The 23,004-nt window shown below is 45.2% G+C and overlaps 1 protein-coding gene across 1 annotated transcript; it reads right to left on the reverse strand.

The window, feature by feature from the left end:
- Nucleotides 1-5,249: 5,249 nt before the first annotated feature.
- LOC115103614 (spermatogenesis-associated protein 21-like) lies at nucleotides 5,250-9,612 on the reverse strand. Its single transcript, XM_029624456.2, has 10 exons — nucleotides 9,604-9,612; nucleotides 8,011-9,035; nucleotides 7,830-7,900; nucleotides 7,510-7,653; nucleotides 7,167-7,241; nucleotides 6,899-7,010; nucleotides 6,486-6,634; nucleotides 6,145-6,329; nucleotides 5,922-6,047; nucleotides 5,250-5,837 (listed from the first exon to the last, which is right to left on the reverse strand). Exons 1-10 carry the CDS (start codon nucleotides 9,610-9,612, stop codon nucleotides 5,505-5,507), a joined length of 2,229 nt encoding a protein of 742 aa, XP_029480316.2. The 3' UTR covers nucleotides 5,250-5,504.
- Between the last annotated feature and the right edge of the window lie 13,392 nt (nucleotides 9,613-23,004).

Consider the following 23,004-nt stretch of genomic DNA (forward strand, 5'->3'; position numbering starts at 1 on the left):
ATGTTACGTACTGTATGTATAATTTCACACCGGTGGGTGAGAGTATTGAACACAACAGCCACGCCCCCATAACAGTCAACATAAATCCCAGAGAGAGACAGCCACTAGAGATCTTTCCACAGTTAGCCGTGTCCATGGTAACACAGACCGTAGAACGAGTGGCTGCTACTGCAGCAACCAGCAGCTCTGCGTTCCCTTCCCTCGGGCTCAGTAGAGAAGAAGCCTTACAGTACATTTACTGTACACACTATTACTATGAGCATCCCTGGTAATAGTAGTACGACCTAATGTAGGTCTAGTCAGTTCTTTCACACAGCACAGTAAGCCAGTACACTACAGCACAATACGTCAACCCGGCGACAGTAAGTCTTGTGTTCCGGCCTTGTGACGCAGTGTGCTGCACTGGCACCAACAAATACACTAGACGTTTGCCTATCGTAGTTCTTGAAACTGTTCACTGAACTGTTGATACCTTTACGGATAGAGTTACTTATTAATACCTAGCTTAATGCCTCTGCATCCCTCTCACACACAGAGCATTTGTGTTTCACTGCCCTGATTTCAGGTACCATTATGCAGTGATACTGTAGTAGATCATTCACTCAATATCACTCTGCTCCCCTCACTTTCCATCCCTGCTCCAGCCCTCCCAAATTCCACATCATTAACCACACAGAACGACTGCCATGTTCAAGGTCTGTGATGAGATGGGCTGTTTGGGTTTCTGTCGAATCTGGGATAAGAATTATCAAAGCAAATGCATTAGAGAGAGAGAAACACATTGCGAGGTGGTGTTGTTTAAGCTACCATGTTGTGATATAAGTACATTCTTGCTAGATTACACTTTGACAACCTAAGACAAATTGCAATTACACCGCGTGCAACCCATTGGTTCAGTAACTGAAATAAAGCAGAGACTATGGATGGTGGCCCGTTCTTGTAGGTTCATGCTCTACAACATCCGCAGAGTACGACCCTGCCTCACACAGGAAGCAGCGCAGGTCCTAATCCAGGCACTTGTCATCTCCCGTCTGGATTACTGCAACTCGCTGTTGGCTGGGCTCCCTGCCTGTGCCATTAAACCCCTACAACTCATCCAGAACGCCGCAGCCCGTCTGGTGTTCAACCTTCCCAAGTTCTCTCACGTCACCCCGCTCCTCCGCTCTCTCCACTGGCTTCCAGTTGAAGCTCGCATCCGCTACAAGACCATGGTGCTTGCCTACGGAGCTGTGAGGGGAACGGCACCTCAGTACCTCCAGGCTCTGATCAGGCCCTACACCCAAACAAGGGCACTGCGTTCATCCACCTCTGGCCTGCTCGCCTCCCTACCACTGAGGAAGTACAGTTCCCGCGCAGCCCAGTCAAAACTGTTCGCTGCTCTGGCCCCCCAATGGTGGAACAAACTCCCTCACGACGCCAGGACAGCGGAGTCAATCACCACCTTCCGGAGACACCTGAAACCCCACCTCTTTCAGGAATACCTAGGATAGGATAAAGTAATCCTTCTCACCCCCTTAAAAGATTTAGATGCACTATTGTAAAGTGGCTGTTCCACTGGATGTCTTAAGGTGAACGCACCAATTTGTAAGTCGCTCTGGATAAGAGCGTCTGCTAAATGACTTAAATGTAAATGTAAAATATGTCTGCATGTGTCAAGGTGTGCTGCCTGGAGGTGCATGCTAACCAACCATCACATTTCTACTAGAATGACAGTGATGTAATAAAAATAGACCATGTGTACAGGCAGGTAGATTCCCTAGAAGTCCTTCTAGTGGGATCCACTAGGATTTAGACTTAAGACTCTTACCAGATGAATATGAATGGCATTACTCAACACTGTGTCCTCAGTCCTCATAGATAGGGCAGTCTGTCGTTTTATTTCACAAGCCAACTTGAAGATGAAGCTGAGACGCTTTACTAGAAGGGCACTAAAGATTCCCAGGCTGGTCTAATAGACTAGATGTAACATAGTAAATGAATATCCGGGACACTAGAATTAGTATGATTCGTTACGTTTGGTGTGGCTAAATAAGACGGAAGGTTACTTAAGGCAAAAACGAAAGGAGGGTGGTTGATAGGGGTGGATGGATTGGTATACAACGCTGACGCCTAGTAATCCAAAGATTGCATGTTTGAATCTCATCACGGACATTAGTATTTTAGCTACTTTGCAACTACTTAGCATGTTAGCTAACCCTAACCCTTCACATAACTCCTAACCTTAACCCTAGCCTAGCTAACATTAGCGTAAGCCACCTACCCACCTAGCTAACGTTAGCCACAACCAATTGGAATTCGTGACATATACGTATGGCAAATTCTGAACATATTGTACAAATTGCAATTCATAGCATATCATACAAATTCCAATTCGTAACATATCACACAAATTGTAATTCGTAACATATAATATTAATTGTAATTCGTAACATATAATATGAATTGTAATTCGTAACATGCCATACGAAATGGATGATGGACATCCACAAATGAATAGGTACCATACCAAATGTAACATATCATATTCATTTGAGTGTCCCGGATTTTCATTTACTATCTTACGTCTACCCCTGAGTCCAGATTGCAGGCAGATTCCAGAGTGTGAGTCAACCAGGTAATAGGGGCTCTTTGATAAATCCATAAGATAACCTCATGTCTAAACCTATTACCTCGTCCAACAACACAGCTACAACACACTCCATATGAGGCCACACACACACACACACACACGGGAGTAGACCGTGCACACATCCACACATCTAATTTGGCATCCGAAATAGACGCTAGAGCGAGAAGTGCTCAATTTTGCTAATACACAGGACCATTCATATAGGCCCTATTATGCAGGACAGATTTTTTTTTTTTTTAACTATTTGTACTCGCTAACCAAATTTGGCTTCCAAACAAAAGCCTGCACAGGAGTTTGAATCAGAACAGTGTTGACAGACGGACAGTATACAGTACAGAGTTGGAGAAACATTTGGCAAGTCATGCTGGAAGCAGCTCGTTATGAGGAAAGAGGGTGAAACTTCTTCATTCATCAGCGGGAGCCTCTAACGACAGACAGGACAGAGAGGCTCCTGGGTAATTCATGGGAGGGAGCCGCATCCATACAGACAATCAAAACTTTACAGCCCCAATGACACCAATTGACTTAATGACTTTTAAACGGTTTACATTTGTTGTGTCTGTCCTTAGTGAGGCCTACTCTCTCTCACCCAGCTGGCATGCGGGGTCTTAACGTTCCCTCTATCTAAATGTACGGTTCCAGTGATACGTCCAAAGGGCCTTTATATCTCTCCTGGGGTGGCTGAGTGTGACTCTTCAGTCTAAACATCATCTAGATGTGTCTGGAGATAAACATGCAGCTGGAGCTGCTTTCGGTCACTTTGAAAGGAACGTCTCTAAAGACAGAAGCCAGATAGGCAGCTGACGGTTAAGAATCTGGTAATGGCCTTCATGGCGTTTTCACATGTTTGGAAATGTGTACCTGATATACGTCGTCGCCGTTTACTAAGTCATGGAACACCCACTGAAAGAGAATGATCTCACTAAATAGGTACAGAGAGAGAACTGAGAATGAGAGAAACAGAATAACACTAAAGATCTGAGATACAGAATGTAAGAATGAAAGCTGAGAGAGGACCGATGAATAGGCGGAAGCCCGGCACAATGCTGCTGTTGCTTGGACTTCACCTCTGATTAGTGAACAACACATCAATAGAAGTTTCCTCTGTGGAAATAACATCTGGTGAGGATAAGGAAGTGGTTTCAGAAGCCAAAAGCCTGGTGTGAACATCATTGACAACATTAAGATCATGTTACAGACACGATATTGACAGATTTGACATCAGGAATTTGAAGCGTAACATTTGAAAGAGCTTTCAGGGCCACTACAGTATATTATGACTTCATATCAACAGTAATAAACTACTATACTAAAGGGTAGATTCATTAGACCATCAAATATATGTCTTCTTTATCACAAGACGGAGACACATTAAAGTCATTATCAAGTCAATGAGCTTATCTGAGGAAGTGAAGCGACTGAACCAGACAATAAGGGCTGATACACTGGCACCCCCTTGTGTTAAACCATTTGAAGAGGTGGTCTCAGTCAAACAACAATAATCCTTTAGGAACCAGTCAAAGGCACTAGGGGGCCCTCTCTCTTTCCCCATGACATCCAGAGAAACAGACACGGGCCAGCCTTACCTAGTTTTACATTTCCAAACAATGATCGATTTGTTTGGAGAAAAAGATGGTGAGATTCCCAGGCAGGACCATTGTCCTACTATCCAATTAGCTGAGAAAATATTGAGCCCAAACTGTTGTGTTTGCCATAATAGCGCTTATCTGGTCTCGGCATACAGTAAACACGAGAGAGGAGAAGGAAACTGCTCAAGCATCTGGTTTACAGGATGACAGGGGCCATCAGGCCAAGTACTCGTAGTCTGAGTAAACAGTGTCAGTGTCGCCAAATGCACAGACACATGCAAGCACAACAGCTTTAACAACAGAGCTCCCTGTTTCACTGTGGTTTATTTTATTACCTGTCATCTTCTTAATGGGAGCCAGGCGGAGGGCTAACGTACGCTGTGTGTGTGTGTGTGTGTGCTCAGGCATGTCTGGTTAACATCAGACTGAGACTGTTCATAATGAATGGAACAGACCAGCGCTGATCCCTTCCTCAATTGGGCCTGATATCAGGGTTGAGGACCCTATCAGGACCTGGACTAGTCAGGGACTTAATCGGCAGACTATAGTGTAACCCAGTCAGTTGGAGCAGGCCAAGGGGATGAGTAGTCCTGGCTCTCCTCCTAGGCTCCATGCCTTGGCCTTGTAGGACCCTTAGATTTATTCATAGACTGATGTTAATATGGGTTGTCTAGAGTGGAGAAGTGGCTCTTTGATGTGGGAGTTATTGGAAATGACTGTTGGGACACATCATCCAGGCAACATATATTTATTTATATATTTAGCTCTATTTAACATCTAAAGCACTGCCACTTCCCCCTCTCCATAACACTCTTTCAGTTCCCTTCATGGTTTCATGCAGATCGACCCCAGATCCCTCCCTACCTATCCCTCCTCCTCCTCACTTTTGCACGGTGCAGTTTTCAAACAAACCAGTGACACTCGTTTGACTCATTCTGTTATTTTTTTCAGGGATGATGGGTTTATTTCTGCTGAGCAGGGAGACACTGCATGACCTCTCCTCCACCCCCCTCCCCCACCTCTCATGGGGCCTCAGTGGAGGGCTAATGTAAGTTAGGCCCAGAGCAACAGATCAGCTAGGGGGCCGGTCCTGTTTGTACACATAACATGGGGGGTTGTTGCACTCATAACTACAGCCGCTCTGGTCGAAGTCTGGGACTGGGATCAGGAGGGGTGGGGGAGTGGAGACTGTGGTCAGAGGAAGTGGGGGTGGCTGGGATCTTTGTGGTTAAAGTAATTGATCGTATCAGTATTGTTATGATTGCTATTGGTGTTATTCCTCTTTTCTACAGTGTACTGCTCTTCCTGTCAACGGGGTTGCCGCCAGGGTCTTCTCTTTTTAGTCTCCCTGATTGGACGAGGCACGCCGATCCTGGCGATGGGCTCCAGTGGTTGGCTACATGGGGGCGTAGGGCGGACCTACAGGGAGCGTCCAGGTCTCCAGTCTCCATCATGTTGCGACAGCCGCTCCAGGACCAGGAGTAGGTGGTGAAGGTTTTGTGGAAGTCCTTTCGGCTGTGGAGGGCACAGTAACACTGAAGGGAGCCCCAGGAGATCCACATGTCCCTGCGTTTCAGCTGGGTCAGGTCCTTCAGGTACTCGTTCAGACTTGATTTGGACTGGACAGACAGAGACAGAGAGAGCTTCAATGTGGGACTGACTGCATCAATATTGTCATACATTCAGTTCAAATCCCGTCTTACCATCTGCTTTATCTGGTTGATCTCATTGTAAGTGAGGTGGTCCCTCTCCTTCATGGACATGTTCACCTTCATCTTCACAGGCGTGATCATCTCCATTTTCTCCATCCCGGGGTGCTTGATTGACAGCTGGTACAAATACAAGAAGATTAGCAAACATATATTCGCTGCCTTTCTATATTTCCTCACATAATTCAATATGTGAAAAAGTTTTTTTGAAAATTACTTGTCTGATGCGATCCTCGATCTCAGCGGTCTTCCAGGTCTTGACAGACTTCACGTGGCCCAATTTGGCCCTCTGTGCAGGGTTCAGGGACATGCGCCGGGGGTCCCAGGAGGTGTAGGCCACGTTCAGGCTGGGACACCTCAAGTACGGGCTGTCCTTCACCTTCTGGCTTTGGGCAATTGTCTCTGCACATCAAAACAACAACAGTCCCTCATCACTCCTCTGCCAATCAATATAAATTTGACTAGGAGAGTATGAAAGCTGAAGTAGTTCAATATGGATATAGGAAGGAGGGAGAAAGGAGTACTGTATGTGCTGGGTGTTATCATGTGTTATCTCACCCACTGGCTGGATGTACTTGAGGAGCTGCTTGCTCTTCAGGCCTATGAGATGAGCTCCCTTGGTGTAGTAGGTGAGAACATGGTCCCCGTCCTCCCTGTCTGGTCGCACGGCCTGCCGGATCAGCCTCAGAGTCTTTTTATGGTAGTACCTGGTCAGAGGTAGGGGACAGTCAAATATGGCTGACACAGCTGACCACAAGAATGTATTATTTCTGTGTAAACAGATAACGTTTATTGAAAATTCATAAGACACTGCAATGAAAAGTTTTTCTTTGTTTTATCCCTGAAAATGTCTTGTTAACCCTACATAATCTTTCACGACATACAGTTGTACACACTCATGTATAGCTTCACATGATGTCGGCCGGCTATTCATACACGAGAAGAAAGTAGCATGACTTAGAATGGCTTACTGTACTATCTCTGTTGTAGTACCACTGGACAGGATACCAGCAGCCAGCATCCTGGTCAGGGCCTTGTAAAACACTGTCTCACACACCTCAACAGACTGGGATGGGTCCGCTCCTTCAGCTCAGAAAGGAGTGAGAGAGAGGACAGTAAGCACCATCTTAATACAGTCTCACAAACGCTATGGCAGCTCTGTGAGTCGTATGTTCATATTTACGTGTGAATCCAGATAAGTTTAGTCAACAAGGCAACATCTTAGTCGGGGATCTTCACCTTTCAAGCACTTGGAGAAGCGCTGGCTGTCCGCCATCACATGCAGGAAATCTTGAAACCCCACCTCTCCGTCCTCTGAAGCCAAGAAACAAAAACAGCCAGTCAGCCAGCCTGTCAACTCATGTCAACTAAGGGAATGTGTATGGCTGCACCCCAAATGGCAATCTATAGTGCACTACTTTTGACCAGAGCCCTATATGGGTACAAATGTCACGCCCTATATAGGGTACAGGGGGCCATTTGGGACACAAACCATTTGTATGTATTCTGTTCTAACATGTTTATAATGGAAAGCACGTTGTTATATTTTGGGGTAATTCCAGATACTGAGGCAGAAACATACTGTCGTAGTCAGCCTTCTGCAGGGCTTTCTTCACCTCCTCTGGGCTGATACTGATCCCCACTCTGTCCAGCGTGGACGCCAGGCCCTCCTCATTGAGAGAGCCATCACTGTTCTTTGCAAACTGCTCAAAGACTTCTTTGAAGGCTGCATGGGGCAGAAAAGACAATAGATATGATTGTTGCCCATAACATAGGGAACATCACTTCAAAATGCATGTACAATAGAAGATCGTCAATTAATTAATTACAAACATGTTTTTGTATTGGTAGGTAATATTAGTTGACAATATAAGACAGGCTAACAGTATGCATGCTACTTACCATCAGACTGGGCATCGATCAGGGGATCGTCAGGCACCGTAGTTGCCGGGTCTTCAATATGAGTAATGCCCCTACAGGCAAACAGGCACAAGCAGATAGTGGTGTTAGGGGATAACGGTGAGATTTGTGGGGAATAGAATAGGTATGAATGGTAAGTATGGAGCAGAGGGCAAGTACTGACAGTGAGTTTAAGAACTCCTTCAGGTCCTCTGTGTTGATGGTGCTGTCTGGCATCTGGTTCAGCTTCTGGTACTCCTCATATGAGATGGAGCCCGTCCACCGTGGAATCGCTGGGAGTTTAACCAGGGCAGCTTTATCTGGCTTTGGCATTGGCTGATGGGGCCTTTGCTGCAGCTCATCACATGGAATGATGGCCCTCCTCTTGGTGATATCCCTGGGTTTGAATCGCTCCAACTCTGGCTTCTGTCGGTTGGGCCTTTGCTGGAGATTCTCACAGCGGATGGTTCCGCTTCTCTTGATGACCTCTCTAGCTTTGAGTCTGTCTGAATCTGTCATGGCTTGGTTGAGTCTGTGTTGTATGTCGTAGGAGAGGGGCTCCTTCCTCCTGCTATAGTCCCTGCCTCTGCCTTGCTCTGCTCCATGGGAGGACCCTTCTTCGACGTTATCTTCTTTCTGTTCACCTAGTTTGGTCTTGTGGAAGTCTTTGACTTTGCCCTGGACTTTGTCATCTTCTTCACTTGGACTGGGCCGTGACCAAATGAACTTGGATATAGCCGGTAAGGTCTTCTGCATGACCTTAGCTCCAACATCAATCTCCTCTGGGATACCGGTCACCATCACAGTCTTGTGGGCCTTTTCTGCCTTGGCAGAAAGCTTCCCGCTGGGCTGGTCATTCTCAGTGAGAAGGGGGTTGGTGGTGGTCCCAGCCACGGCTGTCTTGGTGAAGAGGAGTGGGAACTTGATCTTCTTCCTGTCGCTGTCAATGTTATCTGGGGATGTAGATCCCTCTGCCCCTCTGCAACTCTTATCAGTGCCAGTGGGTGGGGAGTGCAGCGGTGAGTTATTATGGATGGTTCCTTGTGTGCTGCGGAGAGCTTTGCCCTCTACTGAAGACTGCATGACTGCCCCCTGGCGAACTTCAGCGTTAGCTCGCTCTGACTCCGAACTGGACCTGTTATCAGTAATCTGCAAAGGATTCTTCAGCCTCAGCTTCACTAGGAAGCTTGACACCTTCTTCTGGGCCTCCTGAGAGAACAAACCCTCCAATAAATGTCACTAGCAAAGTAAACCTCAGTGGTGTAAAGTACTGAAGTAAAAATACTTGAACATACTATGTCGTTTTTTGAGGTAGATGTACTTTATATTTTTGACAACTTTTACTTCTCTACATTCCTAAAGAAAATAATGTGCTTTTTACTCCATACATTTTCCCTAAAACCTTAAAGTACTCGTTACATTTTGAATGCTTAGCAGGACAGGAAAATGGTCTAATTCACACACTTATCAAGAGAACATGCCTGGTCATCCCTAATGCTTCTGATCTGATGGACTCATTAAACACATGTTTCGTTTGTAAGTGATGTCTGAGTGTTGGAGAGTGCGCCTTGATATCCGTCAATTTAAAAAATACAAACACAAATGGTGCCGTCTGGTTTGCTTACTATAAGGAATTTGAAGCGATGTATACTTTTACTTTTGATACTTAAGTATATTTGAGCAATTACATTTACTTTTGATACTTAAGTATATTTAAAACCAAATACTTTTAGACTTTTACTCAAGTAGTATTTTACTGGGTGACTTTCACTTTTACTTGAGTCATTTTCTATTAAGTTTATCTTTACTTTTACACAAGTATGACAATTGGGTACTTTTCCAAAACTGGTCAAATGTACCCAAACACAACATTGATATATCAATATAGCCAAGGGAGATGGGTGATAGAAGTAAATGTAAGAACCATACCAGAATAAGGTATTGAGATATTACGTAGAAAACATCATGGTGACTGTATCCTTATTTACATAGCTTTGTGATTTATCATGCCCTACAGGTCTATGTGACTTGACTTGCCTCTTTCCAGCTCCTGTCTTCCTCCATTGTTTGATGATATGACTGCTTGGCAGAAGAAAAGGTGAGCTGCACCTGCCTCTGAGGGCTGGACTAAAAAGTGATAGGCCTATACTAAACTGGAAGGCTTCAGGTGGTGCCCTTGGAGAATAGGTATGAAGCAAGAAGGCATCAAGAACTGAGTTGGTAACCCAGACAGTGGTAGTGGATCCAGTCAGAGGATACCACTACCAATACCACTACCAAACAAATTCCTAAATTTACCAAAATAATACTTTGAAGACATGTTTGGAAATGGTAAACGAATATGTTATTGTGGAACAAGGGAGATTATTGTTAAACAATAAATAGATTTAACCAACCTCTTAAAAGAGCATGATCCTCAATAGGCCATAGAGAGATGGAAAAAGAGCCAAGCCTCAGGCACCAGAGGTGGCAGGGCCTCTGATCCCGAATTCCACCATGTACCAAATGGACAAAGGATGGAATTTCGAAGTGTAAATGTAACCAATAGTACTGCGCCGTGTGTGTGGAATATGACGCGCAACAACTGTGACCCAAGTAGCAACAATGACGCACCGCATCTCGTACGGATATTTTCTGCCGTTTTAGTCAGATTTACTTACTGCCGGGTGAAACTGTTTAAAAGCTCTTTGCATCGCTCAGTGGCTACGTGGCTGGTGTAGGATCAACAGCTCCCTTCCCCAGTCCTAACATTAATCATTAGTAGGGGAAATGCTAAACTGGCCCAAGATCAACGTCTAGGGTCAACTTTACCCGGTCTAAACGGTTTGTTTCGACAGTCCGAGTGTTGGACCGTTGACAAAAACAAGTCCGTCATAAATAACAGTCCGAGAAAAAACGAGAGAGAGGGGAACCCTGAATACTCTTCCCAGCTCCCGTTTGCTTCTATTTCTATTCAATTCAATTAGATCAACGTCTCGAGACTCAGCTCTATCTGACATGTAACAGGGTTACAGTATCCCAACAACTGGGTGAACTCATGAAACTACACCCATCATATCCAGTATGTTTTACAGTTCATTGTAGTTGATGATGTCAACCGGATCATTTCAAGGTTAGGCCTAGCTGATACAGTCCACTTGCTTGATCCAAATCGTGTTGCTGATAACTTATTTTGCGTCTCTCTCTCGCTCTGACAAGTAATATAGACATTTGGAGCTATAGAAATGATGTGTTAATTCAAGAATTCCAGGTGTTTGTACAAATTTCAGGAGAGTTAGATCTGCATATTGGTCAAAATGATTCAAAGAAGTCCAAAATGTTCCCGTGTACCTAACCGAACTGATATAGTATTGAAAAATATATAGGTATAGGCAAAGTTGTACAAATATCGAGAAGTGACTATAAAATGAGAAATATCGAACGTGGACTTCAAAATTCCTGTATACTTTTCAGTTTGGAAGAAAATATCCTCCTAAACACTCTAATCTGGGGAGGCAGGGTAGCCTAGTGGTTAGAGCGTTGGACTAGTAACCGGAAGGTTGCAAGTTCAAATCCCAGAGCTGACAAGGTACAAATCTGTTGTTCTGCTCCTGAACAGGCAGTTAATCCCCTCGGCCATCATTGAAAATAATAACTTTTTCTTAACTGACTTGCCTAGTTAAATAAAGGTTAAAAAAATGCACAAATACACACCACTACCTGTCCTGGACACTTTCATAGAACAAATTTGGGCAGGTGCTCTGGACCACTGACTCATATGTGCCTGACTTACTCCAATTGCTCTAGAGTGAACCATTAAAAAGGTGTAAAGGTTATATTGAGAAAACTACAGTTGTTTGACTAACCTGTGATTTACATGGCATGTGTTAATGTTCCACCAGGTGTCTGGCTTGGCCCTGGACCTGGTCGGGGCAATGTCTCGGCCAACCTACACAGAAATGGAGTCTTTCACCCACATATCCCAGGGCCTGTCTCACACCTCCATCCTCCTCGTAGTGGTGGGCATCATCACCTTCCTGGGTAGCATTGGGGCGTTGTCTGACAGACAGTTTGCATTTTGCTTTTGGAGAGTAACATCTTGGTTGTTCCGTTGTTGTGGTGCAGAGAACTACACTGACTGGCTCCTGCAGGGCTCTCATGGGCATATTAGTTTTGTGTCACACTCCTGTTGCCATGCGGATTCTGTGGCCTGTGTGAATGTCGTCATCACAGACAACATCTACCAGAGGGTCAATGTTAACCAGCACAGGGAAGGGCGAGGGGGTTACAAAGGCCTTAGATGAGTTTAACAGAAAGGTGATCATGATTCCCTACATGGGAATTGCTGTGACAATGATGAGAAGTTTTAAGGGCCCTAAAGAGTAATGAGGCTTTATCTAAAATGCCCTGAGTCTTTTCACTAAAACCTATAATAACAAGCTTTTAGTCATGCTTAGCTCAGATCCTGGAGGTCTGCAATTCAGCAAGTAAGACGAGCAGGGACTTGAGGGGATAAAGTTAAACACGGTCAATATATATCAGCTGGTTCTTTGTGTGACTGACTGCAGACACTGTGGCCCCCGGAGGACAGACAGTTCATTAACAGCTCATTTAGTCACAGGAAGAGAGGTTTCACAACACTGTGTGTGTGTGTGTGTGTGTGTGTGTGTGTGTGTGTGTGTGTGTGTGTGTGTGTGGTCCCTCCAGGGCTTTGTGCAGGTGATCAAAGTGTCCCTGAAGAGGAACCTGGTGTGGCTGGGTGCCGCCTGCATCATACTGGGTCTCATAGAGGTAAAACAACATATCAGGTATCCTACTTAGGTCACATGTTGCATCCTTGTACTTACTGTGTTATTATCTTTTTTTTGATCAGTTAGAGGGATGCATCGTGGGAATAAAGCTCTTTCGGGATGTCAAGAAGAGAGAGGTGTATGAGAATTTAGGTTAAAGAGGGAGGGACTGGCTTCGGTCAAGACAATGCCCATACTATTCTATTGTAAATCGGGGGAGATGCTGTGACTCTCATCATAATGCAGTTTAGATCCTGTGTAGCCTATTGTCTTTCCAAATATTGAATTGTTATCAGTGATTGGTTGTTTTGTTGTTGTTGTTTTTTCTGGAATGTTCAGATTTGTTATGGTGGTGGAGGCAAGGATGTAAGAATAACAGTGCAGCTTGAATTCACACACTGTTGAGTTGATTTGTTTTTGTTGTCGTTTTGAATGTCTGCATTCTGTGTCTGCCATGTTTCACCAGGCCATTTGGTCCAGGAGGTGAGGCAGTCACCTGTCACACAGTCATCCTCCCATGTTATTTAGGCGGTTGTTCCTGGGTGGTTCACTAGGAACATTTGCTCCCGTCACCTCCAAGCGATAAGGGTGTGGTGGTGCTAATTAGAGTTTCTTCAGACAGCTGGGATCAGCTAAGGCTACAGCTCCACCACCTCCATCGCTCTCCATCCAAGCACCCCCCCCCCCCCATCTGAACAACAAGCCTTAATTTTATGCCCAGTGCTTTACGAGCACTCTTACTGCACCCCACCCGGCCTGTTAGTGGATCCAAGTGTATCCGAGGCACCGGGAAAAATGTAACACGTCAGCCAGATGCTTGACCGATGGCGGCGGGCTGGGCTGAAGGCTGGTCTCCCTGGCCTACAGTGAAACAGGCTCACTGGGCCTCTGGCTGGCTTCGATGGAGACAGGAGACTGCTGTCTGTCTGCTGTGGGGCCTGCCTGCTGCTCTACCTGGCCCGGCCCCTGTAATGTCAGTAACTAGGTCAGTAGTAGTACTCAACATCCCCAAATTGGATGGGCTCCCAGCAAGTCTTCTGTTATTGAGGATTGTGTTGCCAATCCCTAATTCAGACAACACCCATGCCAGCAACCCTAATTTGTAGGATTTTAGGACCCTTATTAATTATTAGACATATTGACCCAGCAGAAGAAAACACATATTTAGCACGAGCAGACATTTGTAACTGTGTTAAAATCATGACAGAGTGGCTGCCCCCTGTGCCACCCAGGATAACAGGACCTCCTGGACCAAATGGCCTGGTGAAACATGGCAGACACAGAATGCAGACATTCAAAACCCAGTGTGAGTGACTGGGGATGGAAGAGCAGCAGAGGATGTTGCTCACTAGAGATAGAAGAACTCTTCGGTAAAGTCATGCACCTCCTCTCCTCTTCTCTCCTCGGAATGTTTAATACTGTCATGTGTGCCAAGGGGGAGCATTGTGTAATTTAGGATACTTTTTCTGGTGATTCAGAGGAAATGTTCAAACCAGCAGCACTGGCAGGCAGCAGACACCACTAAATGCAAGCCTTCGGGGCCTCTATTCACTGCCTGTATGTAGCCTGCAGTCGCTTCAGGAATGTTCTCTTTCTGTCTGTCTGTCTGTCTGTCTGTCTGTCTGTCTGTCTGTCTGTCTGTCTGTCTGTCTGTCTGTCTGTCTGATAAGATCACACGGCATCTCTCCTTTCACCTTTTTATTTTTCATCTTCTCATTCAGCCTCTGGTCTGAAGGATGGTGAAGGACGACACAGAACTGATAAGACCTCATTCGGCACTAGGATTGGCCTATTTTAGTGGTCCCTGTGGTCAGTGGTACAGCGGAGATCTATCTGAGAGGTCCGCTTGGCAGAGGGTTTGCTGTGCAGAAGGGCCTGTTTTTTTTTTGTTGTTTTGTGTGATTATTATTAGTTACGCTGCACGTTGACCATGAACGTCTGGTCTGGAGAGTCTGTCTGTCTCTCCTCAAGGCCTTCCAACATACAGCTCAACATGTGCAGCAGGACAGATGGAACCACCCCCAACAAATAGAGGAAGAAAAAAACCTCAGGATTGAAGGAAGGAAATGAGAAAATGCGGTCTTATGCCCTTACCATAACCGCACAATGCTAAGAGTTGCTCAATCAATTTGTACTGATAGTGTGGGCTAAAGTTTTCAACGAGATGAAATGTCTTTTTCTTTTTCTGATACGACTGGTTTAGAGGGCTAGTAGGAGCAAATGTAGTAATGTCCCAGAAGGATCTGATGAGTGGTGCGAGACTGGACATGACGTTAGGGGGTTGTTGCTTTTCCGAAAAGCTTTGTAGAAAGTGACTCTTCAACTCTTAGTAACTCTTATGTGTGTTTTTGGAATGAGAATATGTAGAATGGATGTGTATATTAGTGGGTGTTGTGTGTCTGCTAGAATATGGGTTATTTATGAGTGTGTGCATATGATATGGGTGTGTGTGTGTTTAACTCGCACCTCCTTGACGAGGCGCCTCCACCATTTCTCTCTCTCTCTCTCTCTCTCTCTCTCTCTCTCTTTGGGCAGGGCTCAGATGGAAGTGATTACGCTGCACAGGGAGGGAGAAATTACAGAGAGAACCTACAGAGCTCCAGCCCTTCTCCTTTATCCACTCACTCATTCACTCACTTACACATACAGGCACGCAATCACATGCACAGGAACACATGCCCTGCCGCCAGTCCCACCACCTTGCTTCTAGTGGTACATTTCCACTCCTGGCTGTGTCAGGACAATGCGCCAGTGTGCTCCCCTCCTTCTCCTGCCTCCCCTCTCGTGGGCCAAGTGAGTGAGCGAGCGGTGAGGGCCAGGGTTGTAAATTCCTCTGAAAGAGCAGTTAAGAAGGCTCCCATTAAAACGGGGATCGACGCTCGCCATAAAGGAGCCGAAGAAATGAGTCATAACCTGGAGCCTGAAGGGTTCCAGAGCCTGCAGAACCACAGAGGAGAGGAACTGTAGAAATAGAACGGATAGAACATACTGTATCTTTCATTTCAGATGTATACAACTTAGTCCAACTAAGTTGAGATGCCAAAGAAGCATTGTGATTAGATGACATGAGCGTTATAATTGTGACATTTAACAACAATGTCAAATTTCAATGTTTTCTCATTTAATTATTTGGGTATATTCTAAAAAAACATGTCTTCTCTTTGCTCCATTTCATATGTTTTGGAACCCTAAGGCTAGTGCCGCTAGTTTCCTATATTGTAGAACCCTAAGGCTAGTGCCGCTAGTTTCCTATATTGTAGAACCCTAAGCCTAAACCTACACGCTAACTAACCACTTAATCTTAACATCAGGCGTGGAGATATATTCTAGACCGTGAACCCCGCCCTCTCTCAGCTTCAGGTCTGTAGGTCAGTTGAGTTGCCATAGCAGCTCTCTGTGCTGTACCACACAGCTACTATACAGACAGGGGCGGATTCAGAAGGCCAGGCAGCGAGCTCTAACCAGTGAACACAGCTATGTCAGACAGGGGGCTTCCTGTGCACTGAGGTGGGACAGTAAGTGCTTTCACCCCAATCCTTCAACCGAACTGACCACTGGTGTTTGTGTTTGTCTTAGCAAGGGCTCTGTGCCACGGGAGTCAAGACAACAATAGCTGGAAACCAAGTCAAACAGAACTGGCTGGGTCGTATACAGGTTGGATTACAGTTGTATTCGTCTGTTTCATGTACTGCCTGGAGCACAAAAGTTGCTGGAGTTTCTTATTATAGGAGTCATTTGCACTAACACAATAGAAGATGATGACATAGACTAGAAGAATTCCCCCATTGCTCTGTTTGTATTCTCATCAGCAGATTGTTAACCTATACTCGTGCCATGGCCCGACGAGTGGTATGGTTGTGTACACAGTGTGGTGTCTGGCTATGTGTCAACCCCCCTCTCTCCTCCAAATCAAGCCCATTATTATCCCAGGCGAACTCCAGGCTCCCAAAATATCCGTAACGCAGCTGTCAGAACCACTCTGGGCAACAGCTGGAGCAGCTCAGGGGCGCTCCCTCTCTCTCGACCCTCTCTACCACACACACCCAGACTCTCTCTCTCTCTCTCTCTCTCTACCACACACCCCCAGAATCCCTCTCTCTTGACCCTCTCTACCACACACACCCAGACTCTCTCTCTCTCTACCACACACCCCCAGACTCCCTCTCTCGCTTTACCACACACACCCAGACTCTCACTCTCTCTACCCCACACCCCCAGACTCCCTCTCTCACTTTACCACACACCCCCAGACTCCCTCTCTCTCTCTACCACACCCCCAGACTCCCTCTCTCTCTCTACCCCACACCCCCAGACTCCCTCTCTCTCTCTACCACACACCCCCAGACTCCCTCTCTCTCTCTACCACACACCCCCAGACTCACGCTCTCTCTCTACCAAACACCCCCAGACTCCCTCTCTCTCTCTACCACACACCCCCAGACTCCCTCTCTCTCTCTACCACACACCCCCAGACTCCCTCTCTCTCTCTACCACACCCCCACCCAGACTCCCCCTCTCTCTCTCTCTACCACACACCCCCAGGCTCCCTCTCTCTCTCTACCCCACACCCCCAGGCTCCCTCTCTCTCTCTACCACACCCCCAGACTCCCTCTCTCTCTCTACCCCACACCCCCAGACTCCCTCTCTCTCTCTACCACACACCCCAGACTCCCCCTCTCTCTCTACCACACACCCCCAGACTCCCTCTCTCTCTCTACCACACTCACCCAGAATCTCTTTACCACACACCCTTAGGTTTTCTACAACAGGGCCTGGGACGTGAGTGGTTTACTCCAAGCACGCACAGAGAAATAGTTAGCCCCTTTAAAATACTCTGTAGTCACACTGTGTGTGTGTGTGTGTGTGTGTGTGTGTGTGTGTGCGTGCGTGTGTGCCTGCCTAGCCTGGGCCCCACCCTTCTATCTCACTGAAGCCACCTCTGAATGGCCTGTGTGTACTCTGTGGGTCATAAAACCCCAGACAAATGGTGTGTGTGAGCGTGAGCCAAGGAGGGGGTGGAGGAAGTGAGGCCGGCTGTAACAGAGGCTCTGCCACCACAGTTATTGTCTGCTTCTGTTCCGTTCCCTACTGCTGTAGTTAACTTACAAATCCTCTGAGCCCCAGAACAGGACATGGACTGAGTGGCCAGTTGGTAAGATCATCCAAAGTCGAGGAGTTGAGAGTAGGCTTTCCAGATATCCATTCCCTTCATTTTCGGTGTATCTTTTCCCCTGATAATGTCCAGCCATGGTATCTGTGAACTTTTCAACTGCTGCCTAATAAATCTACAACTATGTCCACAAAGACTCTCACAGCCTACTGATAAAACCAGGACAAGACATTAAAAACACTCATAATGTTGAAATGCATTTCATGGCCATTTGCAATGGGTCTGCCCGAAGAGAAGCACTGTGACCGAGCAGGTTACCACTATATTGAAGAGGAGTGCCTCTGTAACATAGAAACTGAGAATGCACATTTTAACCTCCCTTTCTCCTGCCAACTCTCTGATTTCCCCCTCCCCCAAATCTATACGGTGGCCTCAGGAAGCAATCCATGCAGGGAATAGGAGGAGAGGGAACATATTGGACTTCCTGTTTTGATTTCAAGGGGGAAACGAGATCCAGAGATATGGAGGGAGCGCTGGAAAATCTAAACTGCCCTCATTTAGCAGGGCTAATGTCTGACTATAACTAACTGAGCATAAGCGCTCAGAGCATGATACTCCTCTCTGAGATCAGAGCAAGACTTGATGAGTAACAGACCTAAGTCTAGGTCTTTAATTTTTTTTTTTTTAACCTTTTCTCCATCTTTTTTTCATGCTAACTTTTCACAGAGAGCAACTTTTTTCACTCCCCTTATTTGTCTCTTCTTTTTTTTCAGACCAACAACATGATCCATCTTTGTTAACAGCCTCTTGAGGGCTTCTTTCAATCAGTGGGATGTGAGATCCCATTATTAACATTCTCTGGAAGAGCATTCTTTCTCTCTTTCTGCCCAATCCGCTGCTTGTCCCTTCTTGCCCTCGAGGAGAGAATATGGCAGCATGGCAGATCTCAGACCAACAAAGAGAGAGAGAGCTAATCCACAGCATAGACAAGCTTAGCTGAGACCACCTAGAAGAGACTTGGTCAATAGCGCGCAGAAAACAGACAATATCTGGTCTATATCGGTAATAACTTTCCCCCTCCTGTAATACATTTAGCTTGATAGATGTGTCTCTATGTAATACATGTGAGACCTGTGTACAGGGTGATAGTCATCATACCTCTACATATAGGACAAAAGGACAAATGTGCAATAGCTATCAGTTATAAACCATGTAAAGGTCTACAGTCTCCCTGCTGGGTCATGCTATCAGACAGGTTTCCTGACTGAGAATATCAAGTGAACAGGGCTTTGCTGGCGAAACTCAAACATTCTGAAAAGTGAATCTGGGCATCTGTTTCATTTTCAGGTTCCCGAAAATATATATTTTTTTCTCCACAGATTTACAAATAGCAGGAACATCTTTCTATGTCCTGATACTCATTTTTATTCCCTTCTTTTTTACCTCGAGAGAAAGAAGAAAAACACCCCTATTCAAGTGAATTTTTCAAAATACAAAATACCTTCCAATCCCCCTCCCCGCCCACCCCTTGTAACAATCTTAGACTCTACCTGCCACCACCCCACCTCCCCCCTTCTCTTTTCTCTCTCTCCTCATTCGTCTCTCTCTCTGCTTCAGCGAGAAGCCAAACAAGCCAGCCATTAAGTTGAGTTAAGCGCAGGAAGCGGTGCCTTCAGGCCAGGCAGCCCTGTTTACAAGGAGCTAGTCGGGTTTCAGCGGCCCTTTTGAAGTGAGGCAGCTCACAGGAGACTGTCACTGGGCCAAGGCCTCTGCACTGCTCCACTGACTCACTGCATTCCCCCCATTCATCTGAGTGGAGAGGGGAAGAGAAGAGGGGGCAGTGAGGAGAAAGAAAGGAGGAGCTAGGGCTGAGGCACAAAGAGGTGTGGAGGAGCAGAACATAAGTGGGACAGGTAGATTTATCTATTTTTCCCCCAACAAGGCATGGTCTCTTTTGCTGTCCTAAAATCACACATACTGTACCTGTCAGTTGTTACCATCCTGGTACTTATACTGTACCATGCCATACACTGCCCCTTCTTTCTCTTACAGGGCAGACTTCAGTGAGTACAAACTGTTCAAGCCCTGCATATCGTCAAGTCTACCTCTGTAGATTTCTTGTTGTAGATTAGGTGAGAAATTGGTCATCCAATTCTATCCCTTTCTTACATGCAGGAGCTATTCAGAGAGTATTCACACCGCGTGACCTTTTCCACATTTTGTTGTTACAATTCAAATGGATTTAGTCTTTTTTTGTTGTCAACTAATCTTAACAAAATACTCTATAATGTCAAAGTGGAATAAAACATATATTTAATTAATTCATTAATGGAAAATAAAACACTATGTATTGATTTAGATAAGTATTCAACCCCCTGAGTCAATACATGTTAGAATCACCTTTGGCAGCGATTACAGCTGTAAGTCTTTCTGGGTAAGTCTCTAAGGGCTTTGCACACCTGGATTGTACAATATTTGCCCATTATTCTTTAAGAAATTCTTCAAGCTCTGTCAAGTTGGTTGTTGATCATTGCTAGACAGCCATTTTCATGTATTGCCATAGATTTTCAAGATGATTTAAGTCAAAATTGTAACAAAGCCACTCCGGAACATTCAATGTCGTCTTGATAAGCAACTCCAGTGTATATTTGGCCTTGTGTTTTAGGTAATTGTCCTGCTGAAAGGTGAAGTTACCCTCTAGGATTTTGCCTGTGCTTAGCTCTATTACATTTATTTTTATCATAAAAAAAACTCCACAGTCCTTTTCGATGACAAGCATACCCATAACATGATGCAGCCACCACCATGCTTAAAAATATGAAGAGTGGTACTCAGTGATATGTTCGATTTCCCCCAAACATAAAGCTTTGTTTTCAGAACAAAAAGTTAATTTCTTTGCCACACCATCCAAAGTGTAATTAATTAGTAATTAATAACTTCACCATGCACAAAGGGATATTCATTGTATGCTTCTTTTTTTGCCATCTACCAATAGCTGCCCTTCTTTGTGAACCATTGGGGAACCTCCCTGGTCTTTGTGGTTGAATCCGTGCTTGAAATTCACTGCTCGACTGAGGGACCTTACAGATTCATGTTTGTGTGGGGTACAGAAATGGGGTAGTCATTTAAAAATCATGTTAAACACTATTATTGCACACAGAGTGAGTCCATGCAACTTATTATGTGACTTGTTAAGCACATTTGTACTCCTGGACTTATTTAGTCTTGCCATAACAAAAGGGTTGAATACTTATTGACTGAAGACATTACAGCTTTACATTTTTAATAAATTTGTAAACATTTGTAAAAACATATTTTCACTTTGACATTATGGGGTATTGTGTGTAACCCAAAATTGTCTGACCCAAAATTTCAATTAGATTTTTTAAATTCAGGCTGTAACACCATACAATGTGGAAAAAGTCAAGGGGTGTGAATACTTCCTGAAGGCACTGTATGCTTACAGTATGTTTTGGAAGTATTCCTCATAGCCTCTGTGCTGGAGGTGTTGGGGATCCGGGGAGTATCCCCTTTCTCCAGCCTGCACTACATTTATTTCATTACATCACCACAGATGAGGTTCAGTTTCAGCCATGAATCACTCGGGGGATTCCAGATCAATATTGTGTTTACTTTAAAAAGGTTATTGAACGATAAAGTACTCTGTGAAGCCAAGCACCATTATTTCCCATCGTTTCACTCGCATGCAGAGACGAATGCCATGTTCACAAAGAAATATACACACACAAAGTAGCATACTCAAGTTCTTATTGGCATAGTAGCTAATATTCCATCTAAGGGTATGTCATTCCAGGTATCCAGTGTTACATCACCCCCTGTACCTTGGCGAGCCGCGTCAGGGTAATGCATCCTCGTGGCAGTCGCCACACAGTCTGAGAGCTAACAGATGTTGAGGGTATGACTCAACTGTCAACACATTGGCGAGGGCAGCGTGATGGGAGACTTCTCTTGAGTAGAGGCCTATTTTAGCCACACATCACGAGAGAGCAAGAGAGAGATAGCTGAGAGAGAGATGCGGACAGACGGGCAAGTCTACCGACAGACAAGGCTCACATACATACAGCCACGCGTTGTGCACACGAGGGCACGTTAAAGTAGGGCTTCTTACAGCACCTCATCATCGTAGCTGAACGACGTTGGAGTGAAGGAGGCCATTGTATTGGATCCGGCCCGTAAAACTGCGTGGCCTCAGGACATACATTAGAGCCCAAATGTGATCCCCTCTTCAACAGAGGCACAGTGATGTTTATAATGCCCAGCATTTGGATTGTTTCCAAAGGGGGCATTGTTAGTTTGAACCTGGAACGTACACCGAGCTACAGCTAAGCCCACTCCAACCAAAGCCAGGCCACAAGACATACAGGTTTCAACACTATCACATTTGTGTTGAACCATAACTTTATAACATGATGTAGATATTCCTTTTTTATGGTCATTTAATTAGGGAACTGTGAATTTATGATGAACCTGGTGAAGTTGGGCAGAGACCACCATTTTGTAACTTCACTTACATCTTTGTGCATTAACATGTTACCACTCAGTTATAAGAAATAACGGTAGCTCTCGAAATGACACCGCATAGTTTGTGCTGTAGTACAGAACAATATAGTAACAGGGACCCCCCTTTTCTAACCCTCATCGACAAACCCTCACTTTCAGACAGTGACCATATTTGTATTGTTAACATTTCCATACTATAACTATGATATTAGCACATCCTGAGACGTAATGTCGTGGTAACAAAATCCCTTTTCAATTCAAAAGACAAACGAAATAGACAAGATCAAGAAAATAATCCTGCTAGTCAAGACAACACAGGACACACACACACACACACACACACACAGCAATACCAAAAAAAAATCAAATCATGTGTCTTTTATTTTGTCGTCACCTTCCCATCCCCTTCCCTCCCAGCAATTCATGTGAGATACATTTGTGGTTGACAGATTCACACCACTTTTCACGCCACAACATTAAAATACCACATTCTTCTTTGATTCTGTTTTGTCAAAATACTTTTTTGTTTTCCTAGATAATTATTTGAACACTTTGAGCAACACAGTCTCCAGAAGTGGATCTTTTTGGTGTGACTTTTTGGTAATGGAGTATAGTACTGACAATTAGGGCTAGCTTTCCGCCCCCCTGGAGACATGACCAGTGTCCTTGCAGCCTTGTCTTCACCCCTACCACCCAGCTTCTCTTGCTGCTCAGCTCCAAGGGATTTAATTGGCGGGGGGAGACGAGAGGAAGGAGAAGGGCTAAGCTAGGGAAAATG

Source organism: Oncorhynchus nerka, linkage group LG21, assembly GCF_034236695.1.
Source record: "Oncorhynchus nerka isolate Pitt River linkage group LG21, Oner_Uvic_2.0, whole genome shotgun sequence".
NCBI classification, from domain to species: domain Eukaryota; kingdom Metazoa; phylum Chordata; class Actinopteri; order Salmoniformes; family Salmonidae; genus Oncorhynchus; species Oncorhynchus nerka.

Coding starts and splice junctions, on each gene's coding strand:
- LOC115103614 (XM_029624456.2), bottom strand. Junction 7,242..7,509: donor GCAGAAGGCTGACTACGACA/GTATGTTTCTGC, acceptor TCTTGGCTTCAG/AGGACGGAGAGGTGGGGTTT. Junction 6,048..6,144: donor TCGAGGATCGCATCAGACAA/GTAATTTTCAAA, acceptor TATTTGTACCAG/CTGTCAATCAAGCACCCCGG.